Below are 20,862 nucleotides of genomic sequence, written 5' to 3' on the forward strand. Positions count from 1 at the left end.
GTCTGCCAGGCCCCGCTGTAAGGGAGGGCGCGTATGTGGTTAGATTTGGCTTCCTACAGGACTTCAGATACATTTAGAGAATTCCTGTAGTGTTTTATAAACTTCTAACAAAATTCCCCCAAGCTTTTCATGTCTTCTTGGCGGTGGCTTTCCAATCTTAAACTTGCATGCTCAACAAAGCAAGTTAACGGAAGGTTGGATAGATTGATGGAACCATTAAATTGTTAGCTAAGACAATTGACTTGGTCCTGGGATTATTTCTTAGCCGCTTTGCATGCTCCCCCGCCCCCCATCTTATTTCATTGATTGAGGTGAATGATTTTTAAGCAACTTAGAGTTGAAGTTAAGTGAATATGTGAGATACGTAACTCTGGTCATTCAACAGATTTTGATGTATTTGCTTCAAGTGAATGTATTTGAATATTGATCAGAGACTGTTTCGGTTTGTAGAGTCATTTTATACTATAGCATTTTTAGAATGGGCTGTCCCAGGTAATTCTAGCTGGACCCGGATGAATTTACTTTCGCTAGGTTTACAGTCAGGTGTCTTCTGTAACTGTACAGGTCACTGTCTCTTCACTGACCACCAAAGAGCTGGAGTGCTAAAGTGGTGATCTTCCTTTCCTGTGTATGTGACCAGAACCCTTATTGATTAGTTTTTTTCTCCTGTGGTATTTTCTTTAAAGTGGTCATACAGTGATTTTATAAAGCTGTCATCTTAAATTTGACTTTGTCGGCTTCAAATGGAGCATCTCTTGTGTGACTTGACAGTTGGGTGTTTTTCAAAGACACCAGATGAATGTGACCACATGGTTACTGGTGGTCTGGCCTAGTAGCTGCTCAGTAATCCGTATGGGTGTGTTGACGTTTGCTTGCATCTGGGGCTCATCTGGGGGGTTCTTGCTGTTGCTTAGTAATCTCGCCTGGTTCTCAGAGTGCTCACTGTAAGATCATCTCTGATAAAAGCAGAATTGAGTAGCCGTGCCCCCCGGAATCTCTATTTATTCCTTTCCTCTTCACTAAAGCAAGATTACTGTAATTTTAAAGTATGGGGCTGGGGGTTAGGCTTTCATTTTTCTTCCCACTTTTTCCTTCACCATTTATCCAAGAAAGGATTTTTTTCTTTCTCCACAGATACAAAGTCGTACTGCCAAAAATAAGTTCAGTTTTGAAAGAGGACAAATAAAATAGGCCGTAGGCACATGAAAGAGGATCAAATGAATGTACTGAAAAAAACATGGAGGACAAAAAAGAAAGAAGAAGACAGTGTTAGTGCTTAGCACCATTCTTCTCAGAGATCAAAGTGCTCAGTGGTGTGGATTCTTTCGGCTCACAGCACTCCGAGGGGCTCTTGCCATTCCATTCACTCAGGAGGAGACCGGTGTATAACTTTCTCTTTCAAGCCGGTGCTAGGGTTGGGCTATAAAGGAAGAGAGAGCTTTGTCCTTTAGCCATCATGAATCAAAAGGAAAACAGAACTCCTCGGCAGCCTCTCTGTGTAATTTGAGATTGTAGCATTTCCCTACCCAAACCAAATTTATTCCGAGAAGAGATGGTGGGATCTTCACGGTTGTAGATGTCTGTGTTGAGGGTCCAGCATTACTGCTCTGCTGCTGTTTTTGAATTCTTGCTTTGGCTGCCCCTCATTCCTGCCTTTCAAGCTAAGCTTCTACAACTGTTTATTTTCTTTTCTTCGTTACGTTTATCAGTAACCATATAGTAATACTGTGTTAGTATCTTGAGTGGAGTATTTTTGAGTTGTCCTTGTTCCCAGGTTAAGTATTTTTGGCTGACGCTGGTATAAAAGGAAAAAGCTCCAGATTGAAATTGGAAGACTTCAGTTTGAATCCTGGCTTTACCACATAGTTTTGTGACCAAGGTCAAGTTTGTTAACCTTTGTGCCACCTTTTTAACAAATTTATTTAAAGTCACATGATTAAGTGACAGAACCCAGAACTGGTTTTATATCCAGTAAGGTACAGAGCATGAAAAAACCTCTTGCAGAGAGAGTATCTCACACTCAGTAGTATGAGTAGTGCTCATGAATCTGAATTGGTTTCTTAAAAGCATAAAAGGAAAAGTGAAATTAAATATAATTCTGTATTAAGTTATTGGTGGTACAGTGACTTAGCGTCCATTTATTTTATTTCTCTGTGGCCTCTAGGATGGATTGTTTGGATACTCAGAGCACTTTAGGCATGGGGAAGAGTGTTCAGCTCAGGGAGCCACTTGTAGATGCTCTGAGAATGAGCAAATTAGTTTGTAACTTGCAGTTTGTTTGCTATGATAGTACTTTTACCCTAAGGATAATACTTTATTGATGATCGAAGGATCAAGAGCGATTGCTTTGTGATTGGACTCTGAACATGTGGCCTGGACAACACTTTTGGGCTTACTGTGCAGCTGTAACAGTGAGTTCTCAAGCATTGACTGTGCAGGGCAGACAGGAGATCCTAACGCTTCCGTCGGCTTGAGGGCTACTTTCCAGCCTTCTGATTATCTGCTTCCTATTGGGGAAAAAAATATCCAAGGTAGGTTACAGGTTACAAGGTATCATTTCACCTAGGAATTCATACTAATAGGAGTATGTTCTAGAGTGAATTTACCAGAAGCCCAGGGCCAAGAAATCCTAAACTAGGTCTTTAGGGCTTCTAATTGCCCTTTTTCCATCCCAAATCAATTTATCTCCTTCCTTTGCTACGGGCAGCTAGCGTCACATATGTGTAGTGATTGAAACAGGTTAATTACGTCTTGGTACAATTCCCCAACCATTCCTCAGAACTTAACAAAGTTCCTTTAGTTTCTGCAAGTTCCCTAAGGGGTTTCGTGAAGTCTCAGAGCTCTTAGTTTTGCAACTTAAGATTCATTTCCTGGCTTTAGTCTACAGTTCTTTTTATATGTGAAATAACTCTGGCCTACGGCATTTTTATTGTTTTGTCTATACATGCTTAGTACTTCATTAGACACCATAACTTGTCAGTCCCTTATTTCTTTATTCATTCATCATTTAACACATTATTGAGCTGCTCATCCTACGGGAAGGGCCATGTAGGTGCTGGGAACACCTAACTGAGTAACACGCTCTCTCTGCCCTTGAATACGTCATAGTCTTTTAAAAATTCTTTTGTTCGGAGCTACTTTTGGGCACATAGAAAAGTTGTAGGTACTGAGTTTCCATGTATCCATCTCCCAGTCTTCATTTGTGTGAGCATCTTATGTAACTTCGGTACAGTTGTCAGGAACAAGAAATAGCATTAGAACAATACCATTGAACTGAAGACCCTATTTGAATTTCACGGATACCTTACTTGGTTACAGCTGCTGGAAGCAAAAGACCATAGCCTGGGTGGCTTATAAACAACAGAAATTTCTTTCTCAGAGTTCTGGAGGCTAGAAGTCCGAGATCAGGGTGCCAGAGTTCTGGCGAGGGCCCCCTTCTGGTGTGCAGACCGCTGGCTTCTCCCTGTGTCCTCACGTGGCCCAGAGCAGAACCACGAGATTCATTGTACCCCTCCCCTTTTCTTTACTGGTAACTTCTTTCTTCAACAGTGAAAAACTCAGTTCTTATTGTTTAAATTTTTTTTTTTTTTTTTTTTTTTTTGCTGTACGCGGGCCTCTCGCTGTTGTGGCCTCTCCCGTGGCGGAGCACAGGCTCCGGACGCGCAGGCTCAGTGGCCATGGCTCACGGGCCCAGCCGCTCCGCGGCATGTGGGATCTTCCCGGACCGGGGCACGAACCCGCGTCCCCTGCATCGGCAGGCGGACTCTCAACCACTGCGCTACCAGGGAAGCCCTAAAATATATTTTCATTTGCTTATTTTTATCCAATTCTACGGTACACATAACTTAGTTTCAGAATTTGTAACCCATGTGCCTGTGAGAAGCACGTTTACTGACTACATTTTTGTCTTTAGTCTTATGTATAGTATATAGGCAAGAGCCTGTTTTCTAAAGTTGCTCAGGTCAGTTCTGTTTTTCGTAGCTCCTTAGGTGTGGTTGTGTTATTCGTTTGTAATATAGCTGGGTTCATTTTTTAGACTTTGCATTCTATTTTTGGTTCCTCTTGGTTGATTTGGACTGTCTGTTTATTTTCTGGGTAAGGAAGGGTTTGTGAACTATTGCTGTGGCTCACAGGGTCAGAGCTATAAGAAGATACAGTCTTCAGCCCCCCTACCTGCTATAGATGACTGATGCTTTTACTTCTTAATTTATCCTTCTTGCATTTTCTTTTCACAAATGAGCAAATACATAGATAGTCTATTGTGCTTTGCTTTTTTTCACTTAGCGGTATGTTCTGGAAATTGCTCCTCAGAGCTCATTCTCCTTCATAGCTGTGTAGTACTCTGTTTTGTGGGTGTACTGTGGTTCCTTCACCTGCTGTCTTGTGTATATGCATGTAGGTTGTCAATGAGTGAGTTTGAGCATATTTTTATCTATATTTTTGTGAATTGTCTGTTCATGTCTTTTCTGTTGGGTTGTTGTCTTTTTGTCTCTCACTTTTTAAAAGTTCTTAATATGCCTGTTGCAAGTATTCCCTCAGGACTTTGAGTCATAGTTAGAAAGCCTTGCCCTACACCACTTTTTAAAGATAAATTCTACCCAGCTGCCCCAGTACCATTTACTGTCTTTACCTCAGTGGTTTGAGATGCCACCTTTGTCATATATTATTTTCCATATGTATTCTGGACTTGATATTCTATTTCCTATTGTCTAGATACGTGCTAGCACTACACTCTTAATTATAGAGGCTTTATAGTATGTTTTAATGTCTGATAGGGCTAGCTCCCCCCCTTTTTAGTTATTTGATTTTTCCACATGAATATTAGTAGAACTTGTTTTATTCCATAAAATAGCTAGCTGGTGTTTGTATTAGGATTACCTTGAATTTATAGATCAAGTTTGGAGAAATGCTATGTTGAGTTTTCCTATCCAAGAATAGGGGGTGTTTTCCCATTTGTTTGTATTTACTTTTGTGTCTTTGAGGAGTGCTTAAGAATTTTCCTCAAACATTTAAGAAAATTAAATTTAAAAAGTGGAGAGGCAGAGGGGCTTCAGTGGAAGTAATGTTGTATATTGTTATACTTAGAGCAGTCGCTAGAAAACTATGTGGAGTGATAACACTCGGAACACTATAAATAAATCAAGATGAAATCCTAAAAAAATGTTCAGATAACCCACAGGAGGGCGAGAGAAACAAAAACTAGAAATAGAAAAGAAACTTAAAAAAGAAAAGATACTATGCCTGTCATTAATCAAATGGCTTACAATAGACACGATGCTGACCTGTCTCAAAATCTTTTTTCCCCTTATTTCCGGGTAAGAGTGACAGTAATAGCTGTAAACAAACAAGCCACTCTAAGCAGTCTTTGTGAGCTTGTGTACCTCTTCACGAGTTTCTTTGAGGTTCGCATATGTCTGGGGGGTGTATGAAGACTCGCTCGATTATGGGTACAGTTTAAGGGAATGAATTTCTGGGCCACAGTTTTCCATTTGTATTTCTCTGCTTGCCTGAGGAGGTTCTCTCCTCTTTTTCATCCCCTTCAGATGGCCTTCTCCCACCAGGCACAGGACTCTCTAGATGGTGCAGTGCCCAGGGTGTAACTGGGGGCGTCACAACAAAGCACTACTTGAACAAGTCTTTTCCAGGAAGCCCTTGTTACTGCTGAATAAAAGGACCCTAAGACATGGTGCTTCCCTGTCTTTAGTCTTATTTCTGGTAACAGTGAAGATATGGGGAATGCAGAACCGGAGGAAGCTGGGAAAGCAGCTGTTTCAGCAAGGTGGACATGATGGCAGTTTTCTCTTAACAGTCTCTCTGCCTCCATTTCACAAACACTGTCAAATAATATACTGTTTTGAGCAAGAGCATGGTGAAAAGAGAGCCCTGGAGAAAGACACTGAGTGCTTAAAATGGTACACGTGTACACACTTTTACTTTAAAGTGTGAGCACTACTCTTCAGCAAGAGGTGATAGGAAAAATATTGCAGAACGGATGGCAGCCAGTCAGAACCAGCCACGGTCAGCCTCCCGGCCCCTGTCAACCCTGTCTTCCACTCTGCTTTGCTACTGCGGGCCCCTTACCCGGCAGGGACAGACACTTCCAAGAGCCACAGCTATATGCTAGTGACTGGCGTTTTATTTTCTCCCAATGCTTTTTTTTTTTTTTTTTTAATATACAGAAAAATTCAGATTTTAAGTTTACATTTCCATAAATTTTGGCAAATTTGTTTGACACTAAACAAGGCATGGGATATTCTCATCATGCCAGAAAGTTCCCTTCAGCTCCTGTTCTCTCTAAACTTCCCACCCAGAAACAACCACTATTCTGATTTCTCCTACCATAAATTCCTTTTTGCTGTTCTAGAACTTCATATAAATGGAATCATAACAGTATGTAGTTTTTTTGTGTCTGGCTTCTTTTACTCAACATTTAATTTTTGAGATTTTTCTTGATGGGTTATGTATCAGTAGCTCTTTTCTGTATGTTGTTGTGTAGTAATCTCGTTGTAAATTATACAATACTTTGTTTACCCATTTCTTTGTTGATGGACATTTGGTTTGTATTTAGGCTAGTATGAATAAAGCAGTTATGAACAACAGAAGCACAGTGAAGGAAATAATAATGATAAAAGCAGAAATTAATGAGGAAAAACATTAGATCTAATTAATCAAATGCTTTAAGAAATTCTAGTAATTTATTCAAAAATACCTTATGGCCAACTGGGATTTATTCCAGGCATGCAAGGTAGGTTTACTATTCAAGACTCTGTTAACATCTAATAGCATGTTAATAAGTCTAAGGAAGAAGCCTGTCTCCAAAGCGATGATTATGATATGGTTATTCTAAAGCTATTTAATGGGAACACCTGGGAGGCTTTTCCACTAAGGTCAGGAACAAGGTGAGGATGTCCTTTATTTCCACTACTTTCCACATTTTCATTGTATTAGAGGTGCAACTTAGAGGCTTAAGAAAGGGTAAAGAAAAAGTGAAACTAGGTGTATTTGCAAATAAAGTTAGCATATTGGGAAGACCTCAGAGAATCAGTGATTAAGCTCTATCAAATGCTAAAAAATTTTGTTGAGTAGCAGGATATAAAATTAACATACAAAGATCAATACCCTTCATATAATCAAACGAGAAGCAAATAGAGGACACAGTGGTAGATAAAATCCCGTTTATTACAGCTTCATAGTAGTTTATCATATGATAGCCTTCTCTTCCTACTGCTTTGGGTTTTCCCTAAGCCAGTTGTGTTGCCCTTCCCTGGGAACATTTTGGCAGTGTTTTTGATGGTCACAATGATGTGTGTGGGTGCTATGTGGTAGAGGCCAGGGATGCTGCTAAATACAGGATAGCTGCCAACAGCAAAGGATTGATGTCTAAAATGCCAGTAGTGCTGAGACTGGGAAACCTTGTCTTAAACATAACTGATTTCCAATGCTTGTGTTTAGAATTGTGGGTTAGAGGAGTTTCTATATGTTTAATTAATTAATTATTCAAGTTTAAGGATAAACTTAAATTTGAGTAATAACCAAGAATAATAAAGGAAGAATTGCTTTCCTTTAGTAATGGACAATGATGAAGTAATTGATTTTGCACAGCGCGGAGCAGTAGACAACGTTTCATAGACTTCTCATTTGATCTTTGTAATATTTTTATGAGATAGGTATAATAGATGTACTTATCTCTGGTTAACTGGTAAAGGGACTTACTTATTTCTTCTAGGCTTCAGGGATGAATCATTTCTGATAGATGGGTGATTAGTTGCAGAGCGAGTGCATTGTTCATCTAAAAAGTTGTCTTACCTGCCTATCCTTTTCCAGGAGCTCATTTTAGTTCCAGTTAAATACTAGAAGGATAGGTCCTGGGCCTGGAGAGTTGATACCTAGTCCATTTTTTCCTTTAATTGTATCGTGTCACCTACAAATCAGTGCTTCCAACAGAACTTGCCACGATGATGGAAATGTTATATAAATCTGTGCTGTTTGAGATGGTAGCCACTGGCTACATGTGGCTATTTAAATATACATTAATTGAGATTAAATAAAATTTAAAATTCATTTCACCTATACCAGCCATATTTTAAGTGCTCAATAACCCTACATTATCTTCTAATCAGTAGTATCCAAAGGAACTTTAAGAAATCAGTAGTATTTTTGTTTAATTTTTAAAATGGAGATTGTCTCAGCTCATCTTATCTTCTGCCCAGTACTGAGGCTTTGGTCACAGATTACTTAAGCCCTGTGGGAAAGGAGGATTTTTAATTGCTTTTTAATTTGTTAGGAAGTGAATGAATGTCCATCCCCATGTTGATATCCCTCAGTTTCTTTCACTAACACCTTGGCGATTAGCACATGTGTGTGTTGTTGACGTGCCAGCTCATGGAGTCCTTCTGGGAATGGAATGCCTGCTCACGCAGTGGGAGGTCACATCCCTGGAAGCATCTTGCAGGTTCTGTTGATGTGCCTTCGATCCTCCAATTCCATCTACTCTAATCATAGCCTTTGGCTTCCGGTTGATGTTAAAGTTGCTTCCTGTAACTGCTGAGGGAGTTGAAATTCTGAAAACCTCCCTGCCTTCTTTGGAACCCTGGAATTTCTCTCAGCACTCCTGTATGTATGTAGGTGTGTGTAGTGGGATGGTGGGTCCTACTGCATGGTATAATGTAAATGACATTTATATTTGGTGCGTGGAAACGCTGCTTAAGGAGTTGTGTAGTATTGTAGAGTTTTCAGCTATATTGTGGTTTAACTTTTGTTAGTAGATGAACCTGGAAACCTTACTGCTCTAGTATTTCCATGGGAAAGCGTTTTCCAACTTAGTTAATGTTACCTGAAAATTTGGGAAGTGTGTGTTTGTATATTAGAACCCATCTATATATTTAAAATTAAAATTTCTCTAGGTTTTAATTTCCAAGACAGTTTATTTCTTCCACACTCAGAAGAAAAATATTTAAGTTACACATTCTCCTTTTCGTAAGGTAGCAGGAAGAAAAGGCCCATTTTGCTTTGATGATTTACAGAGACTTTAGATGGATTTTTTTTTTTTTGTAAAGTAATGTAACTGTGGTTTAAATTTTTGCCCATCATTTCTAGTTTAATATCCTTTCATCACAATCCTGCCCTCAATTTGTCTTTGTGGTTTAGTTAATTTTATTCTAAGACTAAAAGGCTGAGATAAAAGCAGTTAAGTTGTAGGTTAAAGCAGTCATGAAACAAAAAAATATGATATTGGACATTTTCTTATTTGGGGGGAACTCCTGTTTTTCTGAACAGATAATTAAACAGTTTGTAGCCATATTCTACATGTTCTTAGAATACCATGGATTTAGTTACATCTTCCCCCACCTCTGCTTTTCTAGTAGTATTATGGTTTGCAAAGCTGTTGAGGACATTACTAACATTTTTTGTTCATTTATTTTCAGAGGGAAGTGCAACATCTCCCATTTTTCTGACATATTTGCTGCTAGAGAGTTTAAAGCCCGAGTGGATTCATTTTTCTACATATTAGGCTACAACCCTGAGACGAGGTAAGTGAGTCACTGGGTCCCACTCCGTGAGAACTTTGGCTTTTCTCACGTGCGTGGGTATGTCTGTGTATACTTCTGGACATATACTGATAAGATGAAAAAAAAGACACAAAGTCCTGTAGTAAACCTCTTTGGGAGGAGTTGTACTTAATGTCTTTGGTGTCTTTAGCAGCTTACTGTTTGCTTTTTTGTTGTTGTTGTTAAGAAAAGGAAAAGTAAGACAATTTGGGTTTGGAGAGGGCAAGATAAAGACAGGTGTTTAGTTGGTGTGTGTTTTGAACTTATTATGAATTGTACCCTCATGCCCATTCAGTCAAGCCTTCCACACCTTATTGAAAACACCTAGGACATTATGGAAAGTTTGTTGATTAGTAATTTGTTCACTTAATAAGACCCCAGGAACACTCACTGAAATATCTCTAGTAAGACTGCTGGTGTGAGATGGACACATCCAGTTCTCAACTGTCTTGGTAAGATCTATATCACAGGTAGAATTATTATTTTTTAAATGAAAAGCAATAGAGTCAAAATAATTTAACAGAAAGAATTCTTTGTTTATGTCTCTGATAGGCTGTAGTTTTAACTCAGCCCATGGAAGGACTTCTGTAAGAGTATATGTGTTCATATTTACCTTGTATCAATCATGTGACTGTGTTTTATTAAGGATTTGAAAAAACAGAGAAGGTTATTAGGCGATCAGGTAGTCTGTGCACAGGACAGTCAGGACATAATCTAAAACTATAAGGACTGAGAAAGAAATAAAAGATGCTTGGCTCAGGGAGGTTAGTAGAAAGAAGTACATTAAGTATAATTGCCAGATGGGTACCGCTTGAGTGAAAACCTCTACATGGAGGATGCTGAGAAATTATATGTAAAATTTAGAATGTTGCTGTTCACACCGTCAAACTAGGGTCAATAAAAGGCAACGTATTCTTTGTTGTGGTTGTAAGAGGCTGCATAAAGCTCTATTGGGACATATACATGTGTCTCTCTCCATATATATACTAGACAACAACTATGCTCACCTTTTTTGCTTACCTTTTTTTTCTTTAAAAAACAGTGACTTTGAGCTTTTGTTTTCATTTTCAAAAGTATGCCCTATTCCAATGGCAAAGAAGCTGATCAATGGTAATATTTCAAAAGCATCTTATATTGTGAAATGTTTATATTACATATGCATTTGTTAACTGCCTGGACATGTCTTCCTGTTGCCCAAGTGAAGTGTTGGACACTCAGAGTTGGATTTCTGTCTGGATACACAGTAGTCTGTTATTTCAGTGATGCCATATTTATTTAACTATTTGATATATGGCTGTCATATTGCACAAGTTAGATTGTTTCAGGGAATTTACCAAATAGCTTTTGAGTTTTAAGTGTTTAGCTCTTGGGTTCATAATAGCCAAGCAGGTTTACTTTTCACTAGTTTTGGTTGTACACCTGTTTTTGCTGAATGTTCATTTAAAGTGATATGTAACTTATCTGTGTAAGCTGGAGACTCACACAGGTTCTTGTCTCATTTTTTATTGTATGTTACTGGTAGTCATTCAGAGTGATACTTCCCATCAGTTTTGTTTTAAACTGTTGGTTAGGCATGCGATAGAGGAATATATTATTATTTATCTCACCCGAAAAAGCAACACAGAGACATGCCTGTAGCAGCGTGTTTACAGGGTCTGCATCCTGAAGCACTTCTTTAGTGCTTTGACCTTAGTCCCATTGTTCATTTCTGTGGCTCTGTTCCCCGTGTCCAGCTTGTGCTTGGCATAGTGGAAGTGCTTGGGGGTTGTTGGATGAATTGAAGTGAACAAATATTTGAATGTCTACTTATTAGTGATAAGTTTGTGGCAGGTCTCAAACTTCTCACAGAGTGAGTGTGAAAACTTGCAGTGATAAAGTCAGTGTGGCCCAAGCTCACTGGCTTCACCATGAGCACTACTTTCTACCTCTGAAGTTTGGGGTTTGGTGCACACTTCCCATAGCTGCCCAAATTATCAAAACTGTGTACGTGATTTAACAGAGTATAGAAAACTGTGTTTTCTCCACCTGGCTTATGCACAGCCCAGTCCTTCGCATGCTTGGGGTGCATGCCCTTGCAGAACTTACCTCTGTTTCTGTCTTTGTTTCAGGTCTGTGAGGATGGGGCAGTGTGATGAGCTGGTCTCCCTCATTTTAGATGCGTGAGACTAGCATGTAACTGTGGCTGTGTGGTGCTGTGTGCTGACTCTTTTTTCCCTGAGTCATCTGGGGAGGAATGTCAGACCGTTCTAATAATCCCGTGAGATGGCGCGTTGATCAGTAAGACCACTGGAAGTTAAAGAATGGTGATTCTGTGACTCCAGACTTTGATGACTGTTCCCCTCCCCTTAAATAACGTGTGAACTCTAACTGAGCAATTAAAACTGAAGTTTAAGATGGAGTTATTTCTCATAGCAAATTTTCTGATAGTAGTTAAAAGTTGACTTATGTAATTTTCCATAATTTTTTTAGCATCTTAGCTGGCACTGAATGATTGGGTTTTTTTTTCCTCTCACATTTATCACAGATCCTTTTAAAACCCCAATATCTGGCTACCTCCCCCCCCTACTTATTTATTATATTTCTGAATATCGTGCCTTATCAGGGACCTGGTTGTCCAGAACTTTTTGGTTTTGATGGTGTTACCTTGCGTGCTAGTGGGGAACAGACTTTTATGAATTCTTTGGTCCATTGCCTTTAATATTTGGAGAGGGTGGATTTCTTATAGTCGGCATAGAATTACTTTGGTGTTATTAGGTATAAATTTATATTTCATTAATTATTTTTTTCTACTCAGAGTACTGATCATTACTATAAGTAAAGCATCCACAATAATACAGGTTCATAATCTCTTATTTTCAATTCTGAAAGCTCTGAGGATCAAAACATTTTTATGCTAAGTTGGGTGCTGAAATTCATTTGACCCTGAGGTCAAACTTGACCTGAACTGATGTGAGACTTTTTATATTCTTTATTCAGTTCACTTTGTGTGGATTTGCACAGCTTTTACTACAAAGGTACCGATGTGATAGAATAGGGATTATTGCTCGGACACTGCTGTGGCATTACCCTGGTATATTCCCTGTAGCACCTTCTAAATCCAAAAATTTCTCAATTCTGAAAATCTTCTGGTCCTAAGGATCTTAGCTTAGGGGTTGTAACTCTGTGTTCCTGCTACCCACGACATTTAAGGAACAGAACTTGGGCAGAAAATGTGGGGGCAGATGTTTCTAGCTTCAGGTAGAGTTCAGGCTACAGGGGCTGGCAGGTGAGAGAGGGCTTGAACCTTTGGTAATTGGGCTTTGCTTTTGGAATTTGTTTTGACGTTTCTGCACTCAGGGAGTGTTCACTGTTGCTCAATAAATAAGATTCACTCCAAATTTACTTCTGCAGTCAGCATACTCTGAACATAATGTCATCATGTTCTCATTTTCTTTGAAGGGTATGATCCAAAATCTAGTGGGAAACTTTAAATAAAGTCAATAAATTTCAGCTCAGAAGTCTTAGTACATAAAGCCAGTAATCCTTATACATGGACTTGACCAAAACACCAGCATCCTTGGTTGAACTAAAGTAGGTTGGTTCAAAACAATAAATAAATAAAGTAGGTTGGTTCTAGCTTATAAAAAGAGCAGGGCATAGAGACCGGTTACATCTATCCTTTTATTCTCCTTGTTGCTTTTTTATTTGTCTAGTATCTCATGGCCGTTTAATCTGACTGCTTGATCCTTTTGTTAAGACCAACAGCGTGGAAAGATCTCCCCTTTTGGACTCAGGCAGCCTGGGTTCTGATTCTTTGCTCCCACTTCATCTTTGTGTCCATGGGTAAAGGTTGTACTTCCTGGACTGTGTTTTCCTCTTTAATAAAAATGGGGAAAACAAAAACAGGGTAGCTTTTGTAAACTGTCATGTTTTTTTGTTCCTTTTCGGGAATTGCAAAAATAATTATAAATTTTCTTTTGAAGAAGAGATTGAGAAGTATCTTTTTTTTTTTTTTAAAACTCCGTAAAATGTTAAATCCAAAAGCAAAATATGAACTACCTCCCAAGATGTCTTGATTCTACCAGGTAGATCATTAACCATCTGGTTGTTTCTGCTGACATGTGGAAGTCTGAGCACTGGGGATTCTTGCCTCTGCTTGGAATATTAATTATAAAGTTCCTTGAATATATACGGTTGCTAAAAATGTAAGGTAAATTTCTTCATTGACCATGATGAAACTGACTCAACAATTAAAATAAATACGTGAGTAGTGTTGATGGGAAATAATACATTTCTACAGTCAGGATATTTTATTGAAAATTTGAGAACCAAAATTGAAAAAAAATTTTATCGAGAAAGAGGTTTGGGCTTTTTATAGCAAACGAGCCTGTCCTCTTTGTAGCGTGGAGGGTTTACTGAGTTTTTGGTTGTCCTTTCCCCCATCTTCCAATCCCCCCACCTCTGCAGGTTCGGCCTATTAGCCAGTGCCTTTTTTATCGTGCTTTGACCTTTTCTGAGTCTATACCTTTCATTTCTTAGAAAAGTTCTCCTTACCTTTCTGCCTCAGGCCAGCGAGTTAGGAGGGGAAGGAAGTAATAGTGAATGGAGTCCCAGTAAGAACAAGTTTGCAGAGTGGATACTTGAGAGGAGGTGCCTTTATTTTTAAATTATTAAGAGTGAATTTTACCAGGAACCAGTCCCTTTGTTTCCCTTTGCTAAATAAGAGTTCCTTGGGTCCCTAATGGGCGCAGTGGTTAAGAGTCCGCCTGCCAAGGCAGGGGGACATGGGCTCGAGCCCTGGTCCGGGAAGATCCCACATGCTACGGATGCATGCTGCGGATGCATGCGGATCCCACATGCCACAACTACTGAGCCCACAAGCCACAACTACTGAAGCCTGCGTGCCTGGAGCCCATGCTCCGCAACAAGAGAAGCCACTGCAATGAGAAGCCCGCACACTGCAATGAAGAGTAGCTTCCGCTCGCCGCAACTAGAGAAAGCCTGCGTGCAGCAACGAAGACCCAACGTGGCCAAAAAAGTAAAATAAAATGTAGTATTTTGTGTATAGGTGGTCACGGAGCAGTCCCGCGCTCTAATACTAGTTTTATGTAAGCGTCAGTGCTCTCATCAGAGGCTTGGTCTGCAGCATGAAAAATCTGATTGTATTCTTGGTTCTTTGCTTCTTGAACATGAGCCTTCTCTTGTTTAATCAGGTGGAAAACAAGTTGAGGGCTCAGATCTCATCTTCTGCCTTACCCAGGAGAGAATGTCCCTGGTCACCTGTGATCACCTGAATTCACCTGTGCCCTCTCCGCTTTTCTTCTTCCAGGAAGCAGGTTTTTTTTTTTTTTTTAAAGCAATATTGAGGCTTATGTATTATTATCCTTATATTTAGAAGTAATCATAAACCGAGGCACTTGCAAGAATTTATATATATAATCTCCCCCATGACAGTGGCAATAATGTTACTAATAATAGCTATAGTTAGTGAGCACTGTGCACCTGGCACTGCTCTGAGTGTTTTACTTGTATGATTCATCTTTCTTTACTTTGTTTTGAAACAGTCTTGACCATACAGAACAGTTGCCAGCACACTAGAAGATCTTTGCTTAACTGAACCATTTGAAAATAAGTTGTCACCATGAGGCTATATCACACTCTAATACTTCGTGTATTTCCTGTGAACAGGGGCATTTTTCTTGCATAACCACAATATAGCCTTCAAAATCAGGAAATTACCAAGTAAATATTATTGCCCTGGAATTCTCAGACCCCACTCAAGTTTTATAACAAAAGGCTATAGCAAAAGGAATCCAGTTCAGCATTATGTCTTTGGTTGTCATATGTGTGTTTAGTCTCCTTCAATCTGGAAAAGTTTCTCAGTCTTTCCTTCACTTCATGACATTGGTACTTTGGAAGATTATATAGGCTAATTATTTTGTAGACTGTCCCTCAGTTTGCATTTATGATGTTTTCTTATCATTGCATTTATATCCTCTATCTTTGACAGGGACAGTACAAAAGTCATGTGTTCTTTTTCCTGCATCCGTTAGGTGCTACACAATTCTAGTTTGTTCCACTGCTGGTAATGTTCACGGTGATACATTGAATAGGGTGGTGTCTGCCAGGCTTTGCGATTGTACAATTTCTCTTTTTCCTTTTATAATTTTTTTTTTAAAAATCGGGTTATAGTTGCTCTACAATGCTGTGTTAGTGTCTGCTGTACAACAGAGTGAATCAGCTATATGTATACATGTAGGTACATATACCCCATCTAGGTCACCACAGAGCACCGAGCTGAGCTCCCTGTGCTGTACGGCAGGTTCCCACCAGCTATCCGTTTTACACCTGGTCGTGCACATACGCCACTCCCAGTCTCCCAGTGCATCGCCCCACCCCCACCCGTGTCCACACGTCCCTTAATGACCATTCTGTAGGTGGTTGTTTTGAGACCCTGTAGATGCTTTCTTCCTCATCAAACTTCGAATTATTCCTGTATCTATGGCAGGGTGGACTAATGGCTGCCAATTTTATCCAGTTGTTTATAATCTGTTACTACCATTTTGAGGTCAGATTGTGCCAAATTTTGGAGAATGATACTTAGGAACCCAGATCTGGTGCTCCGTATGCTCATTACTTTGTATCACTGTTCTCAGGCCTTCTGCATGTACAGAACTTGGGGGCTGAGGGGAAGGGAGGTAATGCACACTTTTACATCTACTTCCATATCTGTGTGTATGTGTATCCATGAGTTCACACCAAATTTTGCAACTCTAATCCAATAATACAAGGTTCCTGCAAGTTTTTTTCCCTTTTTCCTTATTTGTAATTCTCACCTTTAACAGTAGAAAACCTCATGTCATTGTCCTTAATATCTTTACTTCCAATTTCCTATCCCAGACTCCGCTCTGTCCCACACATGGATGGGTTTTGACATCTTAAGCTGTATTTTTAGTAGGTTTATCTGTTGATATTTCTTAGTGCCACCTCAAGGAATCAAATTTATAACATCACCTGTTCAAGACGTATGCGATAACAACTACTACCGCCATGAAGTGAATGCTTACTCTGTCCTGGATTGTTTAGTTTTTTAGTTCCCGTAAAAGCTCATTGAAGTTGGTATTATCTTTATTTTATAAGTGAGGAAAGGGAAAATCGGTATTATATTAAATAGCTGCCTAAGGTTAGTAAACAGGGAATCCCAACCCTGTTTGGCTCAAAACCTTGTGCTCTTAACTTCTATGATTTCATCGTAGATTGATTCATATACGACATATTTTCTTCTGGCTGTGTTAGAAAATAACTTTTAGTCTTTCTAATGAAGAGAAAAACACGTGCTTACCAGAAAATCACTTGACAAATTCAAAAATTAAAGAAGCAAACTGTTACAATAATTCTGTAACCTATATTTGTGTTTTTCCTTGAATATACATCTTTGTGCACCTGTATAGGTATATGTGTATGTTTTAAGATTATAATTAAAATATTGTTTATACATAATGTACAGATAATCACGCATTCCCCTATTCATTCATCTTCTTCTGTTTTGAACATAGTACCGTGTCATTAAACGTTTTACAAACATTTGTAATGAGCACCCTGTATACATCATCATATGGATGTCTCATAATTTATCTGTCCTCATATTATTGAACATCTGTGGGTTTTCCATTATTTAAATAACATGGTCAGATAACATTGTGACCATCTTTTTTCAACATAGATATTTATACTTCGGCTGTAAAGTGACAATCTAGATCTCCCTTATCTCAGTTAATTTGGATTTGAGACATTTCAAAATTCACTTCTGTTTTAGTGAAGTCAACTTTTCTACTCATCACAACTCATTGTCTTTGTATAGCTTTTGGGGGTGAGAAGCTAGAGCTGGATACGAACATTTTCTTGTTCACTTTTCCTCTGTCATCACATTTGCACTCTCAGAACATTTACCTGTGATGGCAAGTACTGGAGACGGTTGAGATGAGAGTACGTGTATATTTGGAAACACAGCTGACTGAAGATGAAAGAACTTTAGTAAAATAGGACCAAAACCCAGATTTGATAATTCCAAAAACCGTTTGCCAGTAAACATATACAAATACTGAATAAAATACAACAAATCCTTGAAATGCAGAGCTGAGCTCGCAAGCATTAAGAGAAACTGAAAAGTTCAGCAACCTGCGGTGAGAGGGGTCGGGCCATTTGCTCGTCTTCTTCACATGGTGTCTTTGGTTTTAACACGCACCAGGTACAGGAGATGGGGTCCTGATCTCAAGGATTTAGGGAGTTGGAGCTGAGAGCCTGTATAACGTTAGGATCATCGAAGGCCTATTCTTTTGGTGGAAGGGTGAACTAGGTAACATATCTGGAACTAGAAGAAAATGACAGGGAAACCTGTCTGTGTTTGGTACTCCAGACCAAAAAAGGAAGAGGAGGAACAGAAGGAGAACTCCCCTTATAACTCATAACTTTGGGCCTTGCCCCCAAGACAATTGGGGCTTGAATTCGCACTCTTGAAAAATACGAGAGGGACTTCCCTGGTGGCGCAGTGGTTAAGAATCCGCCCGCCAATGCAGGGGACACGGGTTCGAGCCCTGGTCCGGGAAGATCCCACATGCCGCGGAGCAACTAAGCGCATGCGCCACAACTACTGAGCCTGCGCTCTAGAGCCTGCAAGCCACAAGTACTGAGCCTGCGCGCCACAACTACTGAAGCCCGTGTGCCTAGAGCCCGTGCTCCGCAACAGGAGAAACCACCGCAGTGAGAAGCCCGAACACCGCAATAAAGAGTAGCCCCCGCTCGCCGCAACTAGAGAAAGCCCACGCGCAGCAGCGAAGACCTGATGCTGTCAAAAACAAGCAAACAAACAAATACATAAATTTATTATACATAAAAGAAGAAAAATACAAGAACTCCAGGATGAGACTATAATATAAAAAGCGGTTTCGGGCTTCCCTGGTGGCGCAGCGGTTGAGAGTCCGCCTGCTGATGCAGGGGACACGGGTTCGTGCCCCGGTCCAGGAAGTTCCCACATGCCGCGGAGCGGCTGGGCCCATGAGCCATGGCCACTGAGCCTGCGCGTCCGGAGCCTGTGCTCCGCAACGGGAGAGGCCACAACAGTGAGAGGCCCACGTACCGTAGAAAAGGGAAAAAAAAAGAAGGTCTTGTGCCAGTGAGCTGCCCTGGATACCTGACAGAAACATGTACAATTTTGGAGGACACACCCTCATTCAAGAACCTGTAGGGTATATACAGGTAAAATATCTTTGAATGCTGAGCTCACTGTCAAAAATTACAAAATGTTGGAGGAAACTATGTGTCTTCAACTTGAATCAGGTAAAATAAATGGTAAGGTACACATTTAAGAACTTCAGTGCTAGAACTGTCAGGAAGAGACGATATAATAGGCTTGAACGAAATAGAACTTTCATTTCTCTCTCATATAAGCAAAGTTTCAAAGGAAGCAGTCCTAGGCTGGTATTGGGCTCTGCAGATACCAGGAGCCACCTCTGTACCCTTAACTTCAGCCGTGACCTTGTGCTCAAGGAGGTGATGGAATGGTAGCCGTAACATCCAGATTGAAGGCTGGAAGAAAGAGGAAGTGGGTAAAAAAAGCATGCCTTCTCCCTTTAAAGGCAGTTTTCGTAATTTGTACAGGGCATTTCCTTTTCTTCTCATTAGAACAAAAAGAAAAAAACCAGACTCGCGCTTTACAGGTGAATTCTACCACCGTTCTAGAAAACAGAGAAAGAAGGTATAGGTTCCCCAAGTTATTTTATGAGGCAAGTAAAACCTTTATTCCAAAACCAGATTGAAAAGTAAGATTTATAGGTCAGTTTTACTTACGAACATGCATTTAAAATGTTTAAATAAAACATTGGGAAATGGAATCTGGCAAAGCATTAAAAATATATTGTTCAAGTTGGGTTTATAGAATACATGAATGGTTTAATAGTAATTTATCTGTTAACATTTTACCATTTTTTAACATTGAAGAAGAAAGTATATACAGTCATCTTGATGTAGAAAAAGCACTTGATAAAATTCAACACCCATTCAGTACTTGCAGGGTGGGGGGTTCTTAGCAAGTTAACTGTAGAGTGCAGCTTCCTTATTCTGACGAATACTTACTGAAAACATGCAGCAAACACCGTACTTAAAGGCAGAGTGTTGGAAATACTCTCTGTAAAATCAGAGACAATAGAAAGGTTCCCATGACCATTAAGACATGAAAATATATGAGGATCGGTAATGAAGAAATGAACCTTTATTAAAGGTGGTGCAATAATTTTTACCTTAGAAAATCTGAGAAAATATGTGAACAAATGGTTAGAACTGGTAAGTTAAATCAGCCTGCTTACTGGATGTAAGATCATTATAAATATAAAGCGCAGTTCCATTTGCACACACCAGGGACAATTTCAAAGTAACATTTAAACAAGCTGTTTCTGAAACCTTTTCTCTCGAAGGGAAGTTAGTACTAATTAAAAGTCAAATAGAATATCTTTTTTCCAGTGAGTGTTTTTCTCTAGAGTTTCCTGAATGTTAACATTTCATTGCTAATTTTGTTTTATAACTTCTTTTTTAAAAAATTATTTATTTATTTTTGGCTGTGTTGGGTCTTCATTGCTGCGCGCGAGCTTCCTCTAGTTGCAGCGAGCAGGGGCTACTCTTCATCGCGGTGCGTGGGCTTCTTATTGCAGTGGCTTCTCTTGTTGTGGAGCATGGGCTCTAGGCACGCATGCTTCAGTAGTTGTGGCTCGCGGGCTCTAGAGCGCAGGCTCAGTAGTTGTGGCACACGGGCTCTAGAGCGCAGGCTCAGTAGTTGTGGTGCATGGGCTTAGTTGCTCCACGGCATGTGGGATCTTCCCGGACCAGGGCTTGAACCTGTGTCCCCTGCATCGGCAGACGGATTCTTAACCACTGCGCCACCAGGGAAGCCCCGTTATAACTTCTTGTTAGTAGATAAAACATTTTTCTATTTCTGGAGAGTAGAAAACACTTCAAAATTAAATCCAGGAAATTTCCATGTTGCAGCTCTTACTTTACCTTTGATAAACATAAATTTTCTGCTCACTAAACATTAAGTATTATAGTGGCAGAGTGATTATTCAGTTGGCTTTTATATAATAAACCTTTATAATTTTAGAAAGAATCTATTAGTATAATATATGCATTTCATCTGCTCAGCTCCCCTTTAATGTATTTGGAAGTTTTATTCCTTCACTTGTTGTTCACTAAGGAGTAATTGGAGGAGAGAGGGAGGTCTAGGATCCAGAGGCAATGTAGATGTACCAGGATCACCGGCCTTCTGAGGAGACCTAGCAGTAGGCCT

General features: G+C 39.7%; 1 protein-coding gene across 8 annotated transcripts in view; it reads left to right on the forward strand.

Annotated features, from left to right (window-relative positions):
• RERE (arginine-glutamic acid dipeptide repeats) overlaps positions 1 to 20,862 on the forward strand; it is a 427,727-nt gene that overhangs the window by 258,715 nt on the left and 148,150 nt on the right. For all 8 annotated transcript variants that reach the window (XM_089901851.1, XM_089901849.1, XM_089901848.1 and 5 more), the window contains one exon: positions 9,426 to 9,530. In XM_089901851.1, coding sequence (XP_089757977.1) covers positions 9,426 to 9,530 — 105 coding nt within the window. The remainder of the gene's footprint in view (positions 1 to 9,425; positions 9,531 to 20,862) is intronic.

Source organism: Delphinapterus leucas, chromosome 1, assembly GCF_059928025.1.
Source record: "Delphinapterus leucas isolate spDelLeu-1000000601 "Yukka" chromosome 1, BTC_Dleu_Yukka2, whole genome shotgun sequence".
Classification (NCBI taxonomy): Eukaryota; Metazoa; Chordata; class Mammalia; order Artiodactyla; family Monodontidae; genus Delphinapterus; species Delphinapterus leucas.